Source organism: Amblyomma maculatum, chromosome 4 (assembly GCF_055883805.1).
Source record: "Amblyomma maculatum isolate TAMU_Amacu chromosome 4, ASM5588380v1, whole genome shotgun sequence".
Taxonomy (NCBI): Eukaryota; Metazoa; Arthropoda; class Arachnida; order Ixodida; family Ixodidae; genus Amblyomma; species Amblyomma maculatum.
Window position 1 is genome coordinate 201,612,829 of NC_139347.1, and position 22,192 is coordinate 201,635,020.

The 22,192-nt window shown below is 46.4% G+C and overlaps 1 protein-coding gene across 1 annotated transcript in view; it reads right to left on the reverse strand.

Moving 5' to 3' along the window:
- Positions 1–22,192, reverse strand: part of LOC146193999 (kelch repeat and BTB domain-containing protein 8-like) — a 53,605-nt gene that overhangs the window by 28,141 nt on the left and 3,272 nt on the right. The window contains exons 2-3 of the mRNA XM_084600146.1: positions 20,244–20,650; positions 11,029–11,125 (exon numbers count right to left, since the gene is read on the reverse strand). Coding sequence (XP_084456272.1) covers positions 11,029–11,125; positions 20,244–20,650 — 504 coding nt within the window. The remainder of the gene's footprint in view (positions 1–11,028; positions 11,126–20,243; positions 20,651–22,192) is intronic.

The window sequence follows — 22,192 nt, forward strand, 5'->3', positions numbered from 1 at the left end:
TTAACGGATGTCATATTAACGGGGCACAAATTTTCCATAATAGCCACTCATGAAACGACTTGTGAAGATTAAATCGCCAACAAAACAAACAAAAGAGGAAAAGACAGCAAAACACCAATTAATCATAAAACTCGGCCAACGTCGAATAAACCTTCAGAAAATCTCCAAGAGGAATGCTGTTTATCGTATGAGGTCCCAACTGGCCACTCCTGGACGTTTGTTTATAATTCTGTGATCCCGTGGCGTATTGCAAAAATTGGCGGAACTGTTTCTTCGAACACCACGCTTACATTAAACAATTACAAGGGTCGGAACTGCTAGGAAAATGGGTTAAACGTGAACCACTTTGCTGTCGCGAACATCGGCTCGCCCGTCAAATTTCGCCGGAGCAAAATGTCCAACTCCCACCCGCCTAAAAAAAAAAAAAAAAAAAAAAAAACATGATATAAATACTTGTACTAAGCTGAATACTGGATGCCATTTCGCCAACAATTCTGAGACGAGCTTCTTTCTAGAATTCACCTGTTTTGCTTTGAAGACTAAACTAATAAATTGCACGGTGGTGTCTCCGAAGCTGCTTCGCCGCATGCACCGTACGTGAATCTAGAGAAACCGTTTCCCCGTTAGTGTCGTATAGTTAGAGCACATAAACGTAAAATAAAGACAAGAACAACAGAAAGGAGGCGAGCAAGCAGCCCGGAGGGACCGCGCCCCCTGCTGAGCACGCGCTCCCCCCTTTGCCGTCCGTCTCCATGGCATCTGGTTTTGCTCATGCAGTGAATGCCGAACTGTCACCAATACACACCAAAGGCAGGGGGGTATGTGTGTCAGCTCCGCTTCCAGAGACTGCATCGCGCTTTTCAATACTTACAAAAAGAGAAAAACTAAATGTCCAAGCCGGTAAGTGGAAAGGAGGGTTGTGCTATGGGCCTTTGAAAAGATGCCAAAGAAAGAGCCTAATGTGAGGGAAGAAGCCTGTTCTCTTTTCGGCAGTGTACGAACTTAATTGACATACAAGAAAATATATATGAAGAAATACCATGTTGACGAAAGTAATAACAAATGTCGCACACTAAAAACAGAAGAGAACTGCGCTTCCCAGAGCGTATAGAAGGTTTGAGACATCGACTTAGTACTGCATTCCTCAATGCTAGCATGTAATTGGCTTCATTCACGTATATCTAAATTGATTTTTAAAGAAAAAGACAAATGTCTGAAAAAATTATTCCGACATCTGGCCACAAAAATTTTCATCAGATTGATTTGTCCGTCTGGAGCAGACGGGAGCACATAAGAGACACGCTCAGTTCGCTACACCAATTCGTCCGTCTAGACACCAAAATGTCGAGCCGGAAACCATCTCAATACTTTCTAGCTCATAAAAACATGTAGAAGAACGCTTTTCTCTTTTTTTTTTTTCTGCGCCTGAATAAGAGATTTCAAGAGAAACCTGATGTTATGAAGTTAAGAATCCCTTAATCTCCTCCTTTCTCCTGCATTGCTTGATTTCACTAGAATTTGAGAGAGAAACAAGGGGCCTTAGCGGAGCGAAATTATTTTTTTTTTTCAATGGGCTTCACTGTATGCAAGCCCCATATCTATTTTTTTTTGTCTCTTCTATCTCGACAAATAGTTCACATGTGCAGGCTTCTTTCCTGTATACCACTGCGTCTTATAAGCTGTGCCGCCCGTTTCATCTCCTTGCATGTTTTACCGCTATATTGGTTATATACCGAACGCTAGCACCTTCATCCCATTGCAGTTTTTCGGGGCCACCTGTGAATCTGTTAGAAGAAACAAGCAGCACAAGACCAAAGAGAGGTTGTTTTGGAGAATACAAGAGTATAAATTTACAGGACCGGAATATAGAACGATGACGTACAATTCGAAAGGGAGGACTGCGATAAAATGCTCAGATGGTATTGTGCCGGTTTTCCTAGTTTGTGCATGTTTTCCTTTTTTTTTTATCTGTGAGTATCACGTCCTCTAACAATTTCGCTGCACCATTTTCTGTTAAGTTTCCGTGTAATGTACAGCGGGGTCCTTTATCGAATGTAAGGCAGCAGCCGTGACGTTAGCGCCTGGAAACGGGCATGCACACGACAAACAGTTCTGCTCCACGCCGTCTGCGCAAAGACAGTTTGCTTCACTTTTTAGTCTGCTTGTTTCTTTGCGGCATCCGACAAAAGCACCGCGGGTCAACGTGAGTTATGTGCTTTGCGCGCTCGTCGGTGTTTGAGCCGGCGGCAAGCATCGGCAAAAACAAGTCAGAGGAAACTGGGGTGGCGGGCGGGGGGCATGAGGAGTTCGTGAAGTAAACAAAAAAAAAAATATCTCCTTCCAAGAAGACCAGAGGGAAGCGTCCTCGGGCTGCGGACATTACGGTGGAATGCCGAAAGCTGGGCAGGGGCTGCAGCATCCGGTCGTCCGAACGGGGGGTAACCAAACACCGAGAGTCGGCGGGCACACCGCGGCAGTACGCTCGAGCTCCGCGTCAAAAGGGGCGTTCTTCGAAGAAAGCCGCGGCAACAGCAAAAAGCCTGGACCTCACAATTTCGACCTCACACAATGACGACCTCACTCAACCTCAAACTCACGCGTGAGGTTGAGGTCCAATTTCGTGACCTCACTCAAAAAATTTCGAGCTGTCACCGACCTCACCTCAACCTCACCTCACTCCGTGAGGTGAGGTTGAGGTTGAGGTTGAGGTCGACCTCATGAGGTCGAAACCTCATGAGGTTGCCCACCTCTGCTGGCAGTCAATGCACGTACGCACATAGCGTTTCACTGCCGCCGGCAGTTTTGGCCAGTAGTATCCGTGCTGTACTCTAGCCAACGTGCGGGTGTAGCCTAGGTGACCGGCGGTTGGCTCGTCGTGGCACGCTTGCAAAACTTCAGTGCGGAGAACCGATGGGACGACGAGCAGATGACTGTTTCCCCCAGGGCGGAAGTTCTTCTTGTAAAGTACGTTGTTGCGAATAAAGAATGAAGGGATTACTCGGGCGAAAATCTTCGGAACAACCGTAGTTCGCTTCTCCAAGAAATCAATAAGATGAAGCAATAATTCCTGGTCCTCTCGTTGCTGTTGGGAAAGCGTTGCGTCATCTATGACACCTAAAAACGCAGTGTCTTTATCGGTCATAGTGGAAGGTTGGACCGGCGCTCGCGAAAGGCAATCTGCATCTGTGTGCTTCTTTCCAGATTTGTAAATAACTTTCAGTCAGTCAGTCAGTCGGTCGGTCGGTCGGTCGGTCGGTCGGTCGGTCGGTCGGTCGGTCGGTCGGTCGGTCGGTCGGTCGGTCGGTCGGTCGGTCGGTCGGTCGGCCGGTCGGTCGGTCGGTCGGTCGGTCGGTCGGTCGGTCGGTCGGTCGGTCAGTCAGTAAGTCAGTCAGTCAGTCAGTCAGTCTGTTCGTGATAAACATGATATCTTACGCGTATTTCTTGAAGAGTTTGAATTCTTGTTCTCTGTGGTAATGCTCAGTGAGACATGGGTCAAGGATGAAGTTGACTGCTTTGACTTGGTAAACTATCAGTCATTTTTCCTCAATAGAACTAATAGAAGAGGTGGAGGCGTTTGTTCGTTCGTGCTTGATAGTGTGCAATGCGAAAGGGTCGATGAAGTTACTTCACTTACGCCTGATTATGAGGTAGTGTCTGTTCGTAGCAAAAATGTCCTCATCACTGTGGTATATCGACCCCAGATGGTTGCATAGAGAACTTTCTGCTCTATATGGAACATGTTTTTCAGTTTGCCTTTGGATATAATTACACTATATATATATATATATAGGTGGTGATTTCAACTTTAACATGCACGAAAATACACCCAGAAAGTCGCGACCCTTATTACTAATGGAATCATACTGTCTTGTAAACGTTGTGACATCACCTACACGTATTACCACAACGACGGCAACACTCTTGGATTTGCTTATCACGAATAACGCAACTAACACGCTCTCAACCGGAGTTATTAATTACGTTATTAGTGATCACCTGCCGGTGTACATCGTTTGTAATAGTCATCCTAAATTCAAATCGAACTGTAAACGGAGAAATGTTAAAATACAACGGATCAACCCAACGAGGTTAAATTTATTTCGACACAAAATAATGAATGTCAATTGGGAACCAGTTTTTGCTTGTTTGACTGTTGACAGAGCGTTTAGTTGTTTCCTGGAGATTTTCGTGCGCATATGTTTCCATACACAGATATAAAGAAACCAAAACGAGCTCGTAAGCCGTGGATTAGTTCGCATATTCTTCGAATGATTGCTAGAAAAAACTCCCTCTACCAGAAATTCTTACAAAGACGCAGTCCAGAATCGTGGGCAACGTTTAAGACATACAGAAACAAGCTTAATTCAACATTGAGGAAAGCGAGGAATGAATATCACCTCAATTTGTTCGATGGTTTGACCGATCAAAAGAAAATTTGGAATAGGCTTAATCGAGTTTTAAACCATAACTTGGGAAATATAGCTAACAGTATTACAGTTTATGGTATTAGATATACTGGACTCGCTCTCGCTAATGAGTTTAATAACTATTTTAGTACACTTGTTGATAATGAGCACAATCATAGAGCATTAGATTACGTTACTAACCACACAAGCAACAGCATATTCCTAACATGCTTCGATGAAAATGAGGTGCTTCAAATATTTAAAGGTATGAAGGTTTCGAACAGTGAAGACGCTTTTGGACTGAAAATGAAACCAGTCATGCACGTCTTGGACATTATCTGCCCGATTTTAACTTCTGTCTATAATTTGTCCCTAACTACAGGCATCTTCCCCTCAGACATGAAAATTGCGAAAGTAGTTGTAATCTATAAAGGTGGTTCCAAAAATGACCTGGGCAGTTATAGGCCAATTTCAATATTGCCTATTTCTTCTAAGGGCTTAGAAAAAATAATGCACATACGAGTTTCTAATTTTCTTGAGAAGTATAATGTGCTAACAACTAAACAGTTTGGATTTAGACCTCAGTCTTCTACTGAAATGGCTCTTCTGAAGCAAAAAGAGATAATCCTAAATAACATAGAATGTAAACAAATAACGTTGGGAATTTACATAGATTTCTCCAAAGCCTTTGACAGGATTAATCACGAGACTCTTCTACTGAAACTTTCTGTTTACGGTGTTCGGGACAAGGCACTATCTCTAATCACTAGCTATTTAACTGACTGATATCAGTATGTTTCCATAGTATGTTTCATTGCTCATCTTATAGTAAAATAAAGCATGGTGTACCTCAAGGAAGTATTTCTTGGTCCTGTATTATTCAATATTTATATTAATGATTTAGTACAGATTGATTCCGAAACAGAATATGTAATTTATGCTGATGATACAACTTTATTTCTATCAGGGACCAACGCGAATGATATAGTCAAAAGGGCCAATAGCGTGTTGGGTAAACTTAACTCCTGGGCTGAAATAAACTCCTTGCTGATAAACTCGCGCAAAACAAAGGCGATATTTTTTAGAGCGAAAAATGTGAAATGGGTGGTAGACGTTGATTTAGTCTTGGGTGGTAATGCAATAGAAATAACTAATGTTGTGAAAACACTTGGCGTTTACTTTAATGAATTCATGTTATGGGATGTCCACATCGAACAGCTGGAGGTTAAACTGGCTAGGGTTGTCGGCGTACTTAGAAGGTTAAAGTGCATGTTGCCTACGAGGACTAAACTTGTAATGTACCATGCCCTGCTTGAATCTCATATCAAATACTGTCATCTGGTATGGGGTACAACGACGCAAACTAATATTCAGAAGGTTTCAATATTGCAAAAAAAAAATGCAGTGAGAGCAATAGCAGGGGCTTCATATTCAGCACATACAAGTTCTTTATTTTCAAAATACCGCATTATGAATGTAAAGGTCATCCATCAATATCGTGTGATTCAGCTATATAAATCCCAGGCACAGAGTGAAATTACATTTTTAACTGACCTTGCTAATCCGCAGAAAATACTGTGCTCCACAATACAAGACACTATAAATACTGGTGTGTACCTTGCCAACGCGCAAACTACGGACTCCAAACATTAATATATGTATTGCCGCCATTCCTAAACCGCTACACTTTCACAAATGAATCCATTCACTCAGCTTCATATACCAGTATAAGAAATATGTTCCTACATAGAAATGAAGAGAATGTGACAGTAAGAAATGCTAAGTAACCATGCGAGATGAAGCTGTCATCTTTTTGATTTTGTGTGTAACTGTGCAGATACTATTCTGTGTTCCATCGGAAAATATTGTATGCATTTTTATTGCATGTCTGCTCTTGTTTGTGTTTTTTTGCTGTTATTCGCCATCGCCATGTCGAACCACTACGGGAGATGGGAGCTTTGTCAAGCCGCGTGCGCGGCTTTTTTTTCTTTCTCCTCAGCCATTGTAAATGTCTGAAATAAACTGAAATGAAAAAAAAAAATGAAATGAAAGTACCTAAAGTCCAAGGTATATAGAGCCAATGTTATTATTGCGAGATTGAAGGAAAATTAAAAAAGTAAAAAGTAAAAGTTCTCTATAATTCCTAGTGCTATCTCTTCTTCAGTATTGCAATACTATCTTGAGCACGACAGGCACGATCGACTTGACAAAATTGCACTTGATAAAAAAATAAGAAAAAAAAAACATTTATCTGATACATTGCTAATGTCATCCTTCCTATATTGCATTCCTCGGCCCCTGTTTTCGAGTAATACAATATCCTTCCGGCGTTTTGCTTATGTAACTGCAAGTTATTGCTAACCTATATATACACTGTGAAAGAAAAACAATTTTATATTTTCTTTTGCTCAGCTACAAGAAAACATGCGACCACTACTTACGGGACACAAGGAAAAATGGCATGTTCCTACACCTCGTACATCTTATAACACGCTATAATCTCCCAATATTACTAAATACAATAAACTCGTTATATTTCGATCCGGCATATAAGTCAGAACCGCCAATCAGTTTGTTCTACTGAGTGGAACTCTCATAGACGTCTGTAAATCACTGCGAATATTGGACAATTAAAAAAATGTTCTGATACCTTACATATGCAGCCTGTTTACTACATCAAATTGCCCCATTGCTTGTTTCCCTTTTTTATGTTTTTGCTCGTTATGCAGAATTGTACATAATGTGCAAAATGTCCTCCCACTGCACCTATTGTATGTGGAATGAATGTGCATAATGTATCATGGGCATATGTATTTTTTTACTAAGTCATTTAGTTATAAAACTGGTTATATTGCATCTGCTGTATTGTTTACATTGCCTCCGAAACACTGCACTGCACTGCCATTATCTAAGGGGCAAGAGACCCCTGTCAAGCGGTAGATACAGCTTTTAGTCCCCTCTGCCACCTTTCGACTGGAAAGGAAATAAACAATGAATTGAAAATGTAGCCGTAATACCGTGAATAACAGGCTTCGCGCTGAATAACCTCATGCACAAACGCATGGCTTTCTCTGTTACTAACGCTTAGAAGTTCATGAAGGCAGGCGAACAATCATTCGACAGTGCTAAGTCCTATGAATAGGACAGAAGTTTTACGTCATCTGATGCAGAGTCTATCGCATATATTTCAAGACGGTTGTGAACTGCTAAGGGTTTTTGCCTTTTTTAAGCATCACAGTTTCAAAGCGTAATCAGCTTTTGTATGAATCTGAAGAATTCCTTCTAAGCTGTCGAGTCTGGGAGACGAAGCTACAGGAATAGCTGTACCACGCCCCCTCTCCCAGTCTCCCGAACCTCATCAAGGTACTTTCCTGGGCCCTGAACTATTTGTTCATAGTGGTTGAGAAACTAGGGCTCGAAACACAATTACCTTTCTTGGCCACATTAAAGAGGATTAAAAGGCGGTGGCACCGCCTATGAACCACGCTTCCCGCTGCTGAAAGCGTCTGCATATTTTTTTTCCTTCTTTATCATTTGAACAGCGTTGGACAGCTCGTCAAAACGCCGAAAGTAATTTGGGACCAGTCAGAGCGCTCAGTTTCTATACACCGCTTGTATGAGGACAGAGTTTCACAAGTGGAGTAATTAGAGAGCTCTGTTCAAGGCTTGCCTGGGCAACGCTGCGGGGAGCAGGTGAATTTCCACTTGTGAAGTACAAGGAAGCATGCTATAGTTTTATAACAGCATTTTTGCTGATTTATCCTTCGCATATCACTTTTAGATTAACCCTTCATTGCGTTCGTAGCTCATGCAAACTCTTCCATGATTCGCAGCGGCTTTCGCGGGCCAGTTTGCGATTAGCTTTAGTTAAATATTAGGAACTAAGAATATATTACGCCAAGCTTATCGTGCGTACTATTAGTGCATATGCGATTGTGTGGTACGTGGTTACGAGTGTCAGGTGCCGAAGAAAACATTTTGAGACACTTAGGGCTACTTGTGCGTATCAATACGAAAGCTCTCCCGCCCAGACACGCCCGGTTTCCACGCTGGTGCGAGCCACACGACCGGTAGCTTGATACTCTGTGCGTTTTCTGCTGCTTTGACAGGGCCCTTTCCACTCCTCTGCCTCTTGAAAACAGCTGCTGTGCTAAATAGCGTGGTGTAGTGTGACATTTATTACTTCCAAGAAAGAGAACAAACATTTTTGTCCGGCAGAGAAGGTGCGCGCCCGACACTCTCGGTCACAAGTCGAGGATGCCAGGGGCGAGCACCCCCTTAGATGCTGGAGGTGATGTCTTGTTCCTCGGCGGCCTCCTCAGTCAGTTTGCGAGCTGTTGGAGGGACTCGAGGTCCGAGCTCCGCCGCAGGGGTTCCCAGGACTCTTTGCTGTCAATATTCAGTGCCCTTCCCGTGGCAAAAAAGCATTCCCAGGTAATGTGGTCGAGGGACCCCCGAACAATGCAATGACAACACTGATCCAATCTTATTTGTGGAAACAATGCGTTCACGGGAACTGGATGTGGATATGTATAGGTTTAGAGTCCCCTCCAGGTATCGCATATTTATTACGCAGCGACGGGTCTGTGGCGGTAGCGGCCTGTGTTCACCATGCGCTTTCCGATCTGTTGGTCGAGCGGTTCTGAACCAGTCCGGCGGTAAGTACCTCGTACTAGATTGCGTGCTGCCTCATTACCTTGAATAGAGGCATGTGCCGGCATCTGATGGGCTTCATTGCTCTCAAAATGCTGAAATTTGCACCGCTAGGGATAAGATCATGCCTTTACCAAAATTTAGGATAGCTGTTTTGTTATCGGTAATTAGGAATGTTGCTTCCGCGCTCAAGCGTCAGTGCTATTGCAACTTCTTCCACCGGCTAGGCCGCTCTGGTTCTGATTGTGTCTGCCGTAACCGCTTGCCCTTTTCTATCCATTACCACGGCGAATACCTTACGGTCTCGTCCGCACGCCGCGTCTGTTCGATTTGGATTTCAAATAGGGAACGCCACCGCTTCAACCACCTGAGTAAGCCTAGCTCGGTGGAACGCCGGTTAGGCCTGCATATCCCACGTCTGCCGCGAGACAAAGTTTGAGAAGTGGCGAAAAATGCGATAACATTCCCGGGAACCATGGTTCCTCGTGATCCTGTTGTGTACGCCGCCCGAGTCACTCACAATCTTGGCCGTTGCAGCTGAATAGTCGCCGGAAAGGATGAAACTTCACAGAGCACATGTGAAGTGCTTCCTTTTTTCTCAGCCGCCTTACAGCTCCCGCCCTCCACTCCTATTACTTCCCAAAATACATCGTGGGGAAGGATACAGGCAAGCCAGTGATGTCCATGTATATGCAGTCATTTTTCAAAACGCTAAAGCAGGGACGATCGTTCCTATAGGAACCCTGCCCAGTCCATGGCCGTCGTGTCAAACCGCCATGTCTCAGGTTTCACGTAAGTCAGCCAGGAAGCCAGCGAGAGAGAGAAAACTTCCACGTCAAAATATCATGTAGGTAAATCCGCGTTAAACTTTGTGAGTGCGATTAAGAATACAGCCCTCGGCGAGAGGCGAAAGGCGCAGGCATTGGACACGAAGTGAAGAATAATCGCCGTAGGAGATGTTCGCGAGCACTCGAAAACTTTGTTCCGAAGCTGGCGACGCTCGAGACCCGGAGGAGCTTGGCCAACCTGTCCATTGCGCCGATCAAGCAATTAACCATCCTGCATCGACCGCTCAACCTCCGGCGTAGGAATTTTCACACGAGTAAGTGTCGACCTCGAGAAACTGATCAACAGAACCCCTACACTTTCGGATGACGGCACCGACACCAGTAACACAATTTGTTTTATTAACTGAACTTGTTTTCATGATATAATCGCCTCTGTGTCTTCTTTCCTCCTGCTCTGCGTGCAGCTCCTCCTGTGAAATTATGACCCTATTCAAATACGTCACATCGCTGCTTAGGAAATGCAAATGGAGGCACGTATCGAGGCTCGAATCCGTATCACTAAGGAGCTTAGCAGATGCCTCACAATTAGGCAGCGAAATGGTATGAGAGAACCTAGAACTCTGCTCGAAGAATGGTTGCATCGTCGAAATTTTGATACCAAAGAAATCAAATCTGGCATAACATGGAGGTCCGTTATTAGCGATGTCTAATGAATGATTGGCGCGCCAGAGGCAGCAAGGGGGGAGGGGTTTTGCCACAGGAGTATCTGTTGAACATGCCGTTCGTCGTTCGCAGTAGCAACTGTGACAGGTGGTGGCCACGACAGATATGGAGCAAGCAGCTAGGCTCGATGGGATATTCGGTCTTTATTATCGCTCGTTACTACACGCTACGACCTCACACGCTATACAGCTATTTTAGAATCGCGACGTCACGTCCAGTCACGTGACCTCCGGTGCTACTACTTCCGGTGATATGTTCTGAGTTGTATGATACATATAAGGCTTTCGCCTTAAAGCAGCTGTTGCTCAGCCTCGCGTAAACTGCGAAATCCTCGCTGCGGGAATGACTGATGTCACTTTGGTAGCTGATGATTATTTGCCATGAGCTGCTTTCATGAACGATTTAATTTTGTTACATTTAGCTACTGTTTTATGCTCAATGGCAGAAAACGACCTTACCCAAAGCATGACCGGTCCATCGAGCTTGAAGTACCGCGGCTTGAGTTGAGGCGTAGGGAAGAGATGCTGCTGGTTGTACATGCCTGCAACCTTGTAGCTGAAAATAGTGACCGCCGTATTAAACAACCTGCACTCGAGCACACAGAGCGCGAACGCACAGAGCGTCTGTCAGCTCGCTTAAATATATACCGCTGCTCCCATAAAAACACAATGACATTTTGTATCTATGACTGAGCAGCGGTGGTGGTGTTGTAATTGTGGAAACGCGAGCAGCGAACGTTGATCAAGATATCTTTTCAAACATCTTCCGTTGGTCAAACTCAATGTACTTACGTGATTTTCTACTCTTAGTTTGAACCCAGTCGCTATCTTCAAAGCGCCATTGCACCCGACCATAGCCTCTTATATTATCTGTGCCCGGTCATAGACGCCGAGATGAAAGTATGCTGACCGTCGCACTCAAGGCCACGGTGGAAGAAGGAATAGTGCTCCTTCGGTGAGCCCTAAGCTGTGGCGAAATAGCGGCCACTAGTGTGAGCCGATAGCGACCGCATGTTGTTTAAGGGATGTGCTTTCCAACGATTATGCTGATATTCCTACGGCACGCGCACGAAAATCTCGCATCTTCTGCCAGCAATTAAAGTCTGTAATAGTGAAATTTTAATTGCCTAACTCGAAACAAGTAAGCGCTTTTATGCCGCTTGCTGTCCAAATCACCCAATTTTCGACTGCATTGACATATGTCGTCTGCTACAGCAGTGATGGAGATGGCATCACAGATCTCCAGAGGTCGACTGCCTCATATGAAAAAATTAAACAGCCGCTATTTCATGTAGCGAACAACAATCCGTGTTTGTATGGTCGGCAGCTCAATTGGCAGAGATATGGCGATGTGCACGGTTAACTGCAACTAACCGCCGCGGTGGCTGAGTGATTAGGGTGCTAGACTGCTGAACTCAAGGACGCTGAGCCAAATCTCGGCCACGGCGACCGGTTTTCGATGGAGGTCAAAATCAAGCTTGCACTGTTCGATTTCAGTCCAAGTTAAATAACCACAGAACGACTCCCCTCATAGACTGAGTCTCCTTAGGACCACATTAACTTAAAACTTAAAAGTTTTTCTGTAACTGAAAACTGGCAATACTTGAATATTTTGTGAATGTAGGGGAGGAAAGGAAAGTATAATTATGTGCTCACTAAGAAGAAGTACTTTGTACGTTGCTGCAATCGCGGTGACCTGTACTGGAAGCAGCGCACCTGCAGATCGAGTTCGAAACGCAGACATATAAAGGGGCATGTCTCCAGCCTAAAATGATCGTTGAAAACACGCAAACATTATATATGCATTGAACTTGGGCAAAAAAAAACCTTAATGAAAAGTCTCTCCAGTATTGTGCTGCTCCTTGTGAACGTGTCGGGCGTAGGAGTGAAGTAGATGCGCCTCGCGGCGGTGTCGAATCGCCTCTTCCAGCGAGCATTAGGCAACTTGATTGGGTGAGGCCTCCTTTGCGAACAACGCTTCGCGTGGATCGACAAAAATAGGTGCCCGCAGCAATGGATGCACGAGCTCATCTCATCTCTGCAATGTGGCGCTCGCATCGCATGACAAGAATCGCAATCGCAGATCGCTACGTAGAACCTGCGCAGAACCAAGCGCAGCGAATGAAACGGGAGTCTTGCGACGTGAGTGATTTCTTGAGGAAAATCGCTTCCCTGCGGCGAATATTGTGCCCCTTGCAAAGCAGCGCTCGTAACCTGGCAGTCTAGACTACAATCTTGAACTGCTGCTCAGGAGAAAATGACCGCGCATGAAAAACATAGGTTATGGTCCGACCCGGTCGTGGATTTAAGCTATGTGGCACCACCTTCAGGTTTCGATATACTCGAAGAGAATGGTCGTTTTCTAAGAGTGGACGACTTTATACAAATAGGCTGCAGTCAGTGCCGTCACAGATATAGTAAGCGAGTGCCTCACTGCTCCGAACACACGTTTGATAAGACTACGCGCTTATTCCTGATCTTGAAACGAAGACAGGCTTGCAGCAGCATAAACATTGAAGTAAACGGGTTGTTTATAGCGGATAAGAGCAAGCTCGGATGAAAATATAAAAAGACAGGGAAAAACTTCAGCTCCGTCTGAAAGGAAAGGACGCTACAGCGTCAATGGCTCCCATCTGCGAATCCCTGCGGATTCTCGTTTGAATACATGCACATCAATAATTTCTGATTCTCTTTCTATTATCTCACGCACACTCATTAGTGTAAAGTCTTCTGCTGCCTCATTTTGCGAAAGTTCATGCCATATATATATATATATATATATATATATATATATATATATATATATATATATATATATACACACACATAGACATATCGGGGGTTTATGGGCGGAGCGCTGAACTAATGCAGAAGGCAGAGTTCAGTTGGCGAATGGCAGCGCCTCCGGCATGAGAGTTCCTCAATGTAGATGTCCTTTTCCATCATTCCTCATTTTACTTTCATCTTCAGGACTGCTACATTTCCCCCCTTGGACATATATTATGGTGAGCCTACCAAACGTAATAGAAAATAATATGCCTCTGCCCGTGCCACTAGGTAAATCCCCCCTTGGACATATATTATTTTGAGGCATGAAAAGGAAAGAAAAATAAAGAGCCTCTGCCCGTGCCACGTAGTATAACGGGCTCCCCCAAGGGGGGAGCCCACTAAGCGAGGTAGCTATTCCTTCGCACGGGAGTGACACGCCTTCATCCGGTCGACAAGGGTGACTTCGGTTGTGGCTGAGCGACGACCATGCACTTGTGGTCGTGGGCGCTATTCTGTAGTTCAGGTTACTGACGAGGTGAATCACGACGTAAGGGCCGGAGTAATGCCCCAAAATCTTCTGCGCTAAGCCACGCTTAAACAGAAGCCGCCAAAGCCGCACTAACTCTCTAGGGGCGTACAAAGCTTTGGAACGCTTTTGTGAACCGCAAACGGGCGAGACGGCGAGCTTCTGCCCGACAAAGAGTTTTGATGGTGAATGGCTTGTCATGGACGAAATTTGGAAGAATGGTGTCTAGAGAATACCGAGGGGCATGTACACAGGAAGTAATAACGGCCTGTAGGCGGTCATCTTATGAGTAGCAGGGTTTAAGGCAAACTTTATAAACAGCAGGATGGTATTCCAGTCCTTGTGGTCTGATTCGATGTACAGTACATGGGGAGCATGTTGACGAGTGGGCGGTTGTGCGCTCCGTCATACCGTTGATTTGAGGGTAACATGGTGTTGACTGTCGGAAATACGACGTACAGTACTCACGGATTGAAATAGGACACTCGGAGCGCGTGGCCGTCGCTGCATGCAGCGCCGCCCGGGGATGTTCATCGAACCAAGGTGCTGCATTGTGGTATAGCGCGAGGGGGAGAACATCTAAGAAGCAGAACTGCTCCTTCCGGTCGCCAATAAGCCGGCCTGTTTACCACACTGCCTTGCATTCAGCGACGGCCACGCGCTCCGAATGTCCTATTTCAATCCGTGAGTACTGTACATTGAGGAGCTCTTCCACAACATCTGCCGTAACCTATAGCGTTCTCGGTCACTGATGATAGCTCGCAGAGGTCCGTGGCTGACGGAGCGAAACAGGAACAGGAACAGGAATATGTAGTGAGCTTTGACCGAAGGAAGAGCGCGTGTTTTACATTAGCGGGTCAAACCACGATCCAACGATTTCCGTTGGAAGACTTCAGGAAGGTACCTATAAGGTCGATTCCGACTTTCTCAAATGCACTATATGGCGAAGTCATGGGATGGAGTATCCATCCGCACTGAAGTGGCTTAGCAGGCCATCCTCCTCTGGTGCTCGCCGGTCGGAGCCCAAAAGGCCCTGGCCCGCCGCGCTCGCGAGGCGGCTGGCACTTGCGGTGGCCAGGACTGGGGCTGCTGATCAAGTGAGGCCGGCGTTCACCATCGTCGCCTGCTCGCGCCCTCTTTGATTGCAAGAAATGAAACGTTTCACAAGCAAGCAAGCTGGTCCTGTGATGTTGAGGTAGGGTGATTGTGCCGCTGGCACTTTGTGCAACTCAGCACTTTTTTGCTCCGTCGTATGAAGGGTCAGATTCGGTCGTTGAAACAGGAGGGCGCGAAATGCAGTCTGCATCAGCGTGTTTGCGGCCGCTCTTGTACGAAATAGCATAGCCGTACTCCAGAAAGTCGTACTCCTAGAACCGCCCAGCGTGCAAGACGACCAGACGAGCCACGAAGATTGACGAACCAGCGCAGGACATGATAGTTTGTCCCAACCGTGAAATTGCGTCAACATAGAGGTTGCACCGGAATCGCTGCACGGCAAAAACTGGGGCCAGGAACTCCTGATCCGTAAGAGCGCTCTTAGCTAAGGTTTGCTGAAGGAACGGCTAGCATACGCAGTTACTTGCTCGCCTGTTTCCGAACGTTGCACAAGTACATAATCGACATCAATAGAACTCTCGTCGGTGTAGACTTCCATAGGAGCGGATGAGGTTGACATGTAGGAGAATTGGATGCAACGTAAGTAGGAACTTCAGCTGGTAAGCAGAGGAGTCCCAGTCTGTGGTCCAATCGAGAGAAACGCCCTTTTGAAGAAGGGATGCGAGAGGGTAGACGGCGTCAGCAGATCGTGCGATGAGCGGTCGAAAGTAAGAACACAGTCGCCAAACACCGCGGAACTGTTTTTGAGTATGGGGTGATTGGAATTAAGCAACTGCCACAGTCTTCTGTGGATCAGGCATGACGCCTTCGCGGTCAACGAGATGTCCATACCAGCGCTTGACGTTCACCAAAATGGGACTTTTTTGGATAGAAGATAATCCCAGCCTTTTGCATGCAGTCCAGAACAATAGCGACTCGCTGGTTACGCTCGGCAAAGGTCCGGACAAAAATAACGACGTCGTCTAAGTAACGCATTCAAATTTCTTTCTAGATATTAAGGAGTATCATGTCACTAAACCGTTGAAATGTGGCCTGCGCATTACAGAGGCCGGAGGGAATCCCGTGAAATTCAAATAGGCCGTGTGGCGCAATAAATGCTTTTTTTTTTCATTTTCGGCAGGGCCCATCCGAATCTGCAAATACCTCGATCGCAAATCAACAGAAGAGAAATAAGACTCCGAGAAAGGGCAACTGCGTCCGGCATGAGAGTTCAGGCCGACGTTGTCACCGTTGTCCTCCGCTCCTATTTTTAATCGCCTTCAGTACTGCTACAATATCGTTGCGAAGAACATCGGCAGTGAAGCGAGAGAAGCCCTCAAGTTAGGCCAGCTATTAGATCATCTTTCACCCTGTCTCCCTCTTGTGCCGTCTACTCGCCTGCCACCTGGTGGCATTTTGGTAGAGATGCTGGGCACTCGGACGCTGGGGTTTGCGATGGAACAGACAGCAGGCGAGGGGTCCAAGTGTGCAAGCTCTTCACGCACAGCGGCCTGAATTTGAGGAACATCGGGCGACGGGGGGTAAAGGACGGTGAGTTGGGTTAGCGCAGGTGCCCAGGCCTCCGTTTCGCGGTGAACGATCCATATGACTGTCAGTGACATTAAGGGGTGAAGCGGGAGTTGAGCTGGCTGGTAGGTGCTGTGTAACACACGAAGATGTTACAGCCGTATGGGGAAGTCGTTGAACTGTTGAAATATGCGCGAGCCCTTTACTTGCACAAAGAGACGACACTTCTTAATGAGGACATCCACGGTATCACAGCTCTTGCAGATGAGTAAATTGAAAACATCCTCCGCAATCCCTTTTAAGATGTGGTCCACCTCTTCCGATTCTGAGGGTGGCGGTGTGAACCTGGCGGCATAAGGCTAGCATGCCTTGAATGTAGGTGACGTAACTTTCAGTGGAGGACTGCGCACGCAACTTAGGGTGTATTTTGTCCGCGAGCTTCAAAGCACCGGGTGGGCCGAGGAGAGCGTGAAGCTTTTACTTGTAGATCTCCCAACTCGCTAATTCGTCCTCGTGGGTGTAGTACCGTGGCCTGGCTGTGCCGGACAAATAGAAAATGACGTTTGCCAGCATCACGGTGGGGTTCCGCCAGTTATGAGTTCTGATCCATACGTTATCTCTATCCTTGACTTGCAGACATATCCGCGAGACCATCGGCCGAGAGCCCGTGGATTTTGCCGCACAGCTACACTGAGCCCTTTCTGCCCAGACACGGCGAGCCGCGAGTGCCGCCACCCCGCCCCCGGCCCGGATCTGAAGTCAAGTCGCACACATGAACTGACCAGAGCCGCGAACAGATCAAGGACTAGAAGGACACGAATACGGAACCCCTGCCCAAGCCGTCCGACGCGACCCTGAGCCATCGGTCCCATGGATGCTTTGATGGCGGATGGTTGAAAAGCTCCTGGGCAAGCGGATCTTCCAAGCGGATCTTCCAAGCAAGTGGCAAGCAAATCATTCTCTTCTTTCCTTCGTCATATTTACCGTCACGTCATTCTCGACTTAAGCAACCGATCGGGACGATCGCTCGGGGGCCCCGGGAAAAGTTGCGAAGAAGATGGCAGTTGCGCGAGAGGTTGCCCTCACCCTAGGCTAGCCATTAAATGATCTTTCACCCACCCTATCGCAATGTTGTGCCGTCTTCTCGCTTGTCGCCACATATCAATATTAAGACCCACTTTAAAGGAGCCGTGTCTGCGTGGCTCGAAGTAGCGTGCCTGATCCGGCATCCAATGGTCCAGGTAATTCGGTTCTCATCGCACCCTTTCATTTCAAAGGAGCCGCCCCAGTTGGTAGCCCCTGTCATTTAAGCTACGTCATGCGGTGTCGTGTCGTCACATAGCCATACGACCAATAACTTCCTGGGTGTAGCACCATTGGGTGCACTTCCTGGCTATGTCTCTTGCCAATTATCGCCTGCCAGAGGCATATTCACAAAACTTTGCTAACGGCGCCGTTCTGGAAGGGTGGCTTCTGCGAAAGAATCAGTATTTTCGAGACACCATTTTCAGACTAACGCGTGATTCATATTTGGCAAAATAGTTCCGGAAAAAGTTTTCCTCGGTATTTTCTATGCTTATCGTATATTAAGAGATAACGAAACGCAGATTTGAAAAGTACAGATGTATATACTGTGGAAGAAGGCCAGGTCGAGACGGCAAGGCAAGAGATGCCGTATCTGGAGGCGCCTCGGGATGGCGACAAGGGTATGTACAAGTGAAGAAAGATGCAAAGAAGGCTGACACAACCTTATTTGGCGCACAATGTCGCCTCGACCAGTCAGTGTGCTCCTATTACGTATGGGACTACAGAAGGTGAAACGAAAACAACTTTAACCTACCATTCAATTATCTTAAGAGAGCGTGCTGCAGAGCGATTTCTCACTCTCGCGGCGTCACGGTGATGAATTGTTACATACCTGATTAGAGACACCAGCAATTCGTATGTCATATGCACAGGGTGGAAATGGCAGTGCAACCTTTCGACATTTCAACGACTCCCGCGCCCGATCTGTCAGTTAATCGTTTATCTCGCTTTTATGTATGTCACGGAGAGAAAATTAAGAAATGTGGTCTCGGAAAATGCAGCTTCTATCTGCTGAAATGGTTTTCTTTCGATCAAGTTTCAAACAAAACGGGCCTAACACAGCCTCATGTCTGATCATTTTACGCTTTACACGGTTCCAGATGGGTAGCCTACGAATATGATTTAAACTATTGTAACGCGGCGGCAACAAATTGAGTACGAAGGCAACAGATTGAGCTCTTATCTGCGTAGCTGTCTATCGTACAAGATTCAAGTGGAAGATGTAAATGTTCTGATTCTGTAATGCTGCACCATGATTTGTAAAGTTACTCCAGAGAATACAAAACTTACTTTATGCGAAACGCTGGGTCCTTTCCTTTGGTGTCTATCAATACGTAGGATAAACACTCAAACCTGTTGCCTTCTGGAGCGATTTGATAGTAATGACAATATCTGGTCACCGAGCGGGAGGCATTAAATAGGTTTTAGTTTTCTCTGAAAGAATGTATATTTCTGGTTGCGTCACGAGATCGGTTTTGCTCAGGGCAGCAGCTCTCCCAAGATGCGGGCGCAAGGATCACTTACAATAGAATGATAGTCTCGCTTAGAAACACTTTCAGCGGAGGAATGAAATGGAAGGATGCTGCGAGTAAGCAAACCCGGTAGGCTTAACTTAACTCTCGAGGTATAGCGCTTTTGTCCAGAAAATACAGCGTCGGCGGCGTGGGCGTGCCTCTAGCGGGTGGTTGTTAGCAGTTAACGTGGCGGGAAATGATTAGGCGGTGGCTTGTCTGACGTCACTATATCACGTGACATGGACGCTTTGGCAGACATCCTTCCGTTAGGCCACGTATCTATGTCGGATGCTTTCATATAATATGGTACCTTACAACTGTATGCAAGTGAGTATGTGCGAGATAATAGCAGATCAGATTAAGGGATGAGCTACCAATTGAGTGAAAAGATGTTTGTACGCGAACGAGGACAATGTAAAGTGGAGCCGGTGTAAGTCATTAAGGTTGTCGCATCATAGCCCTAAAGGCGGAGCTTAATTGTTACCCTAAGTTTCTGTAATAAATCACGCCTTTTTTGTTTCACGATTTGTACCTAGTTAAAACACACAAAGTTGGAGAAGATGAGAAAAGTGTCATTAGCACTGATAGCGTCCGCCTAACCTGCACATTACGAATATAGAGCCGGCATGATTTTTAACGGTATCACGCGAGCATCAATGATACGGCTGCGCAGAGTCATGAGGAAAGTTGGAGTGTAGCCACAGGTTGTCAGTGGTGTGCACGGTCATGCTCGAACAAGCCCCCCTCTTTCCTCTCTTCTTTTTCTTTAAATTTTTAATTGTCCTAAAAGACCGAACAAGCGCTTATGCGAGTATGTCCGATTGTCTGGGGGCCCTCGTTCCGACGGCCGGCATCTTGAATTTAATGATCGGACGTGAGACCAAATAAGGTCCCAGCCTGTCGTGTGCCCGTTCTGCATTCCGCCTAGATCTATCACACGCCCCTAGCCTCCCCTCCTCCCCAATATTTCGTGATTACCTACAAACTTTGATGGGTGCTTGCTCAGTATTTTACGGTCAGTTCTCGCACACGTACTGTCATTATTTTGGTTGCTTCACTTAGCAATACTGCGGTGTGCAATCACTTGTACGAGTGATGCTGGTAATAATTTGGCCGGAGGCGCTTGTTTTGTTTTGATTAATACCGAAGTGCCATACCTGAGCGCGGCCAAGAGGTGCGCCCGCACTTCGTGTATTTCCATGATGCCCGGCAGCAGCGGCGGGTGCAGGCAGCACAGGAGCTCCTCGATGCTCATGGTGCCGAAGCGGACGCACTGCATCACCTTCAGCACGTACGGCTCGCACTCCAGGTAGTTGTGGTTGAGCCAGTGCAGCGCCGCCAGAAATATTACCATCTCGCCCCTGGCGCCCACAGCATTGCCGGAGAGCACCTCACACACCTGGTTCACGTCCAGGTCCAGGAACTGCTTGCACGTGACCGTCTCCTCCAGCCGGTGGTGGAGAAGCTTCAGCGCGCGCTTGCACACCGATGAGAGGCCGTATTTTCGCGCTGTCACGTACACGTAAACCGCGTGCTTTGGGTCGTAGGGGGACTTGGTCAGGATCTGCGTCCGACGGCAGCGTCAGAGCGGCGACCGCACGACGGGAAAAACACACTCTGACAATCTTATCTCGTTGCCTGTTTTATTTAGGTGGCTGTGCAGCTTCTTCATCATCTCGCATTCTTTACATGTTTTTCTAGGTTACGTGCACAATCATACGTGGAGAGGTCCTTTCTGTGCGCTGAACGTAACCGAAAGATGACAGCGATTATGGAAATGTCATCAGAGGAAATCTGGTAGGCTAGGTAGTTATTGGAAGTAAGGGAGTTGGCTTCGGACGCTGTTTTCACTTTTTAGCTGAGTTAATTGTATAGCTCTGATTCAGCAAAATCCCGCTGTGTATGCCTCCGGCACAGCGCCCTTTTCTATTTTCCGCAAACCCAGCCTCTTATCTCGATTCTGCAGGAGCCCACGCAGCAGCGTCACCAAAAAACGGCGGCGAAATAGACAAAATACGCTAATGGGACTGCGGTCATCGCAAAACCAAATATAGCAGAGAAATTTAAATTAAATGCTGCTAACGAAGATTTTGGTCAACTTTGTTATCTCTCACTACGGCATTCGTACGACTCGACGAGGATCGGGTGCATTCCATGATTGTCGCATGTATGAAATGAGCTTATGGCTGCTTCGGCGATCAGGATATCAGGATTATATATTTCTCTCTAGTATATACGGTACCCTATGTTTAACAAGGATACGAGTTCAGAGCGAGACACGTCACAGCAAATAAAACTAGATCATCGTTATCACCTGAACTACACCCACTGCAGGGCGAAGGCCTCTCTCATATTTCTCCAATTAACCCGGCTCTGTGCTAGCTGCATCCACTCGACCCCTGCGGACTTCTTAACCTCATCCGCTAACCTAATTTTCTGCCGCCCCTGCTACGCTTTTCTTCCTTTGGAATTAAGTTTGTTACCATAAGCGACCATCGGTTATCGTCTCTTCGCCTTGCATGCCCTAAACACGCCCACTTCTTGATTTCTACTAGAATGTCAGTAACTCGAGTTATTTCTCTGACCCATCGGCACGCTTCCTATTAATGTTACACGTACCATTTTTATTTCCATAACCCTCTGCGTTGTCCTCAGCTTAAGTAGAACCCTCTTGGTTAGCCTCCACGTTTCAGCCCCATAGGTGATTACAAGTGAGATGCAACTGTTGTATACTTTCCTCTTGAGCGTTACCGGTAAGCTGCTAGTCATAATCTGCGAGTGCTTGCCAAATGTGATCCATCCCACTCTTATTCTCCTAGTTAGTTCCCTTTCATGGCTCGGACCTGCGGTTACTGCCTGTACTAAGTAAAGATATCAAAGCTAATCAATAAGCGCAGAGTGGCCGACTTAAGGAAGTATAACATGGGAACAATTTACCATGCTCAAAGAGCGGGGACAGCCTGGGAGGAGGGGCGGGGGGAAGAAAATTGGGCATAATCAAAAACACAAAGATCAGATGTATGCGCTAAGGGGGACAAGGCGGAAAATATGGACAGCATAGTCAAAGTAGCCGAGGAGTTCTATACTGATGTATGCAGTAGCCGAA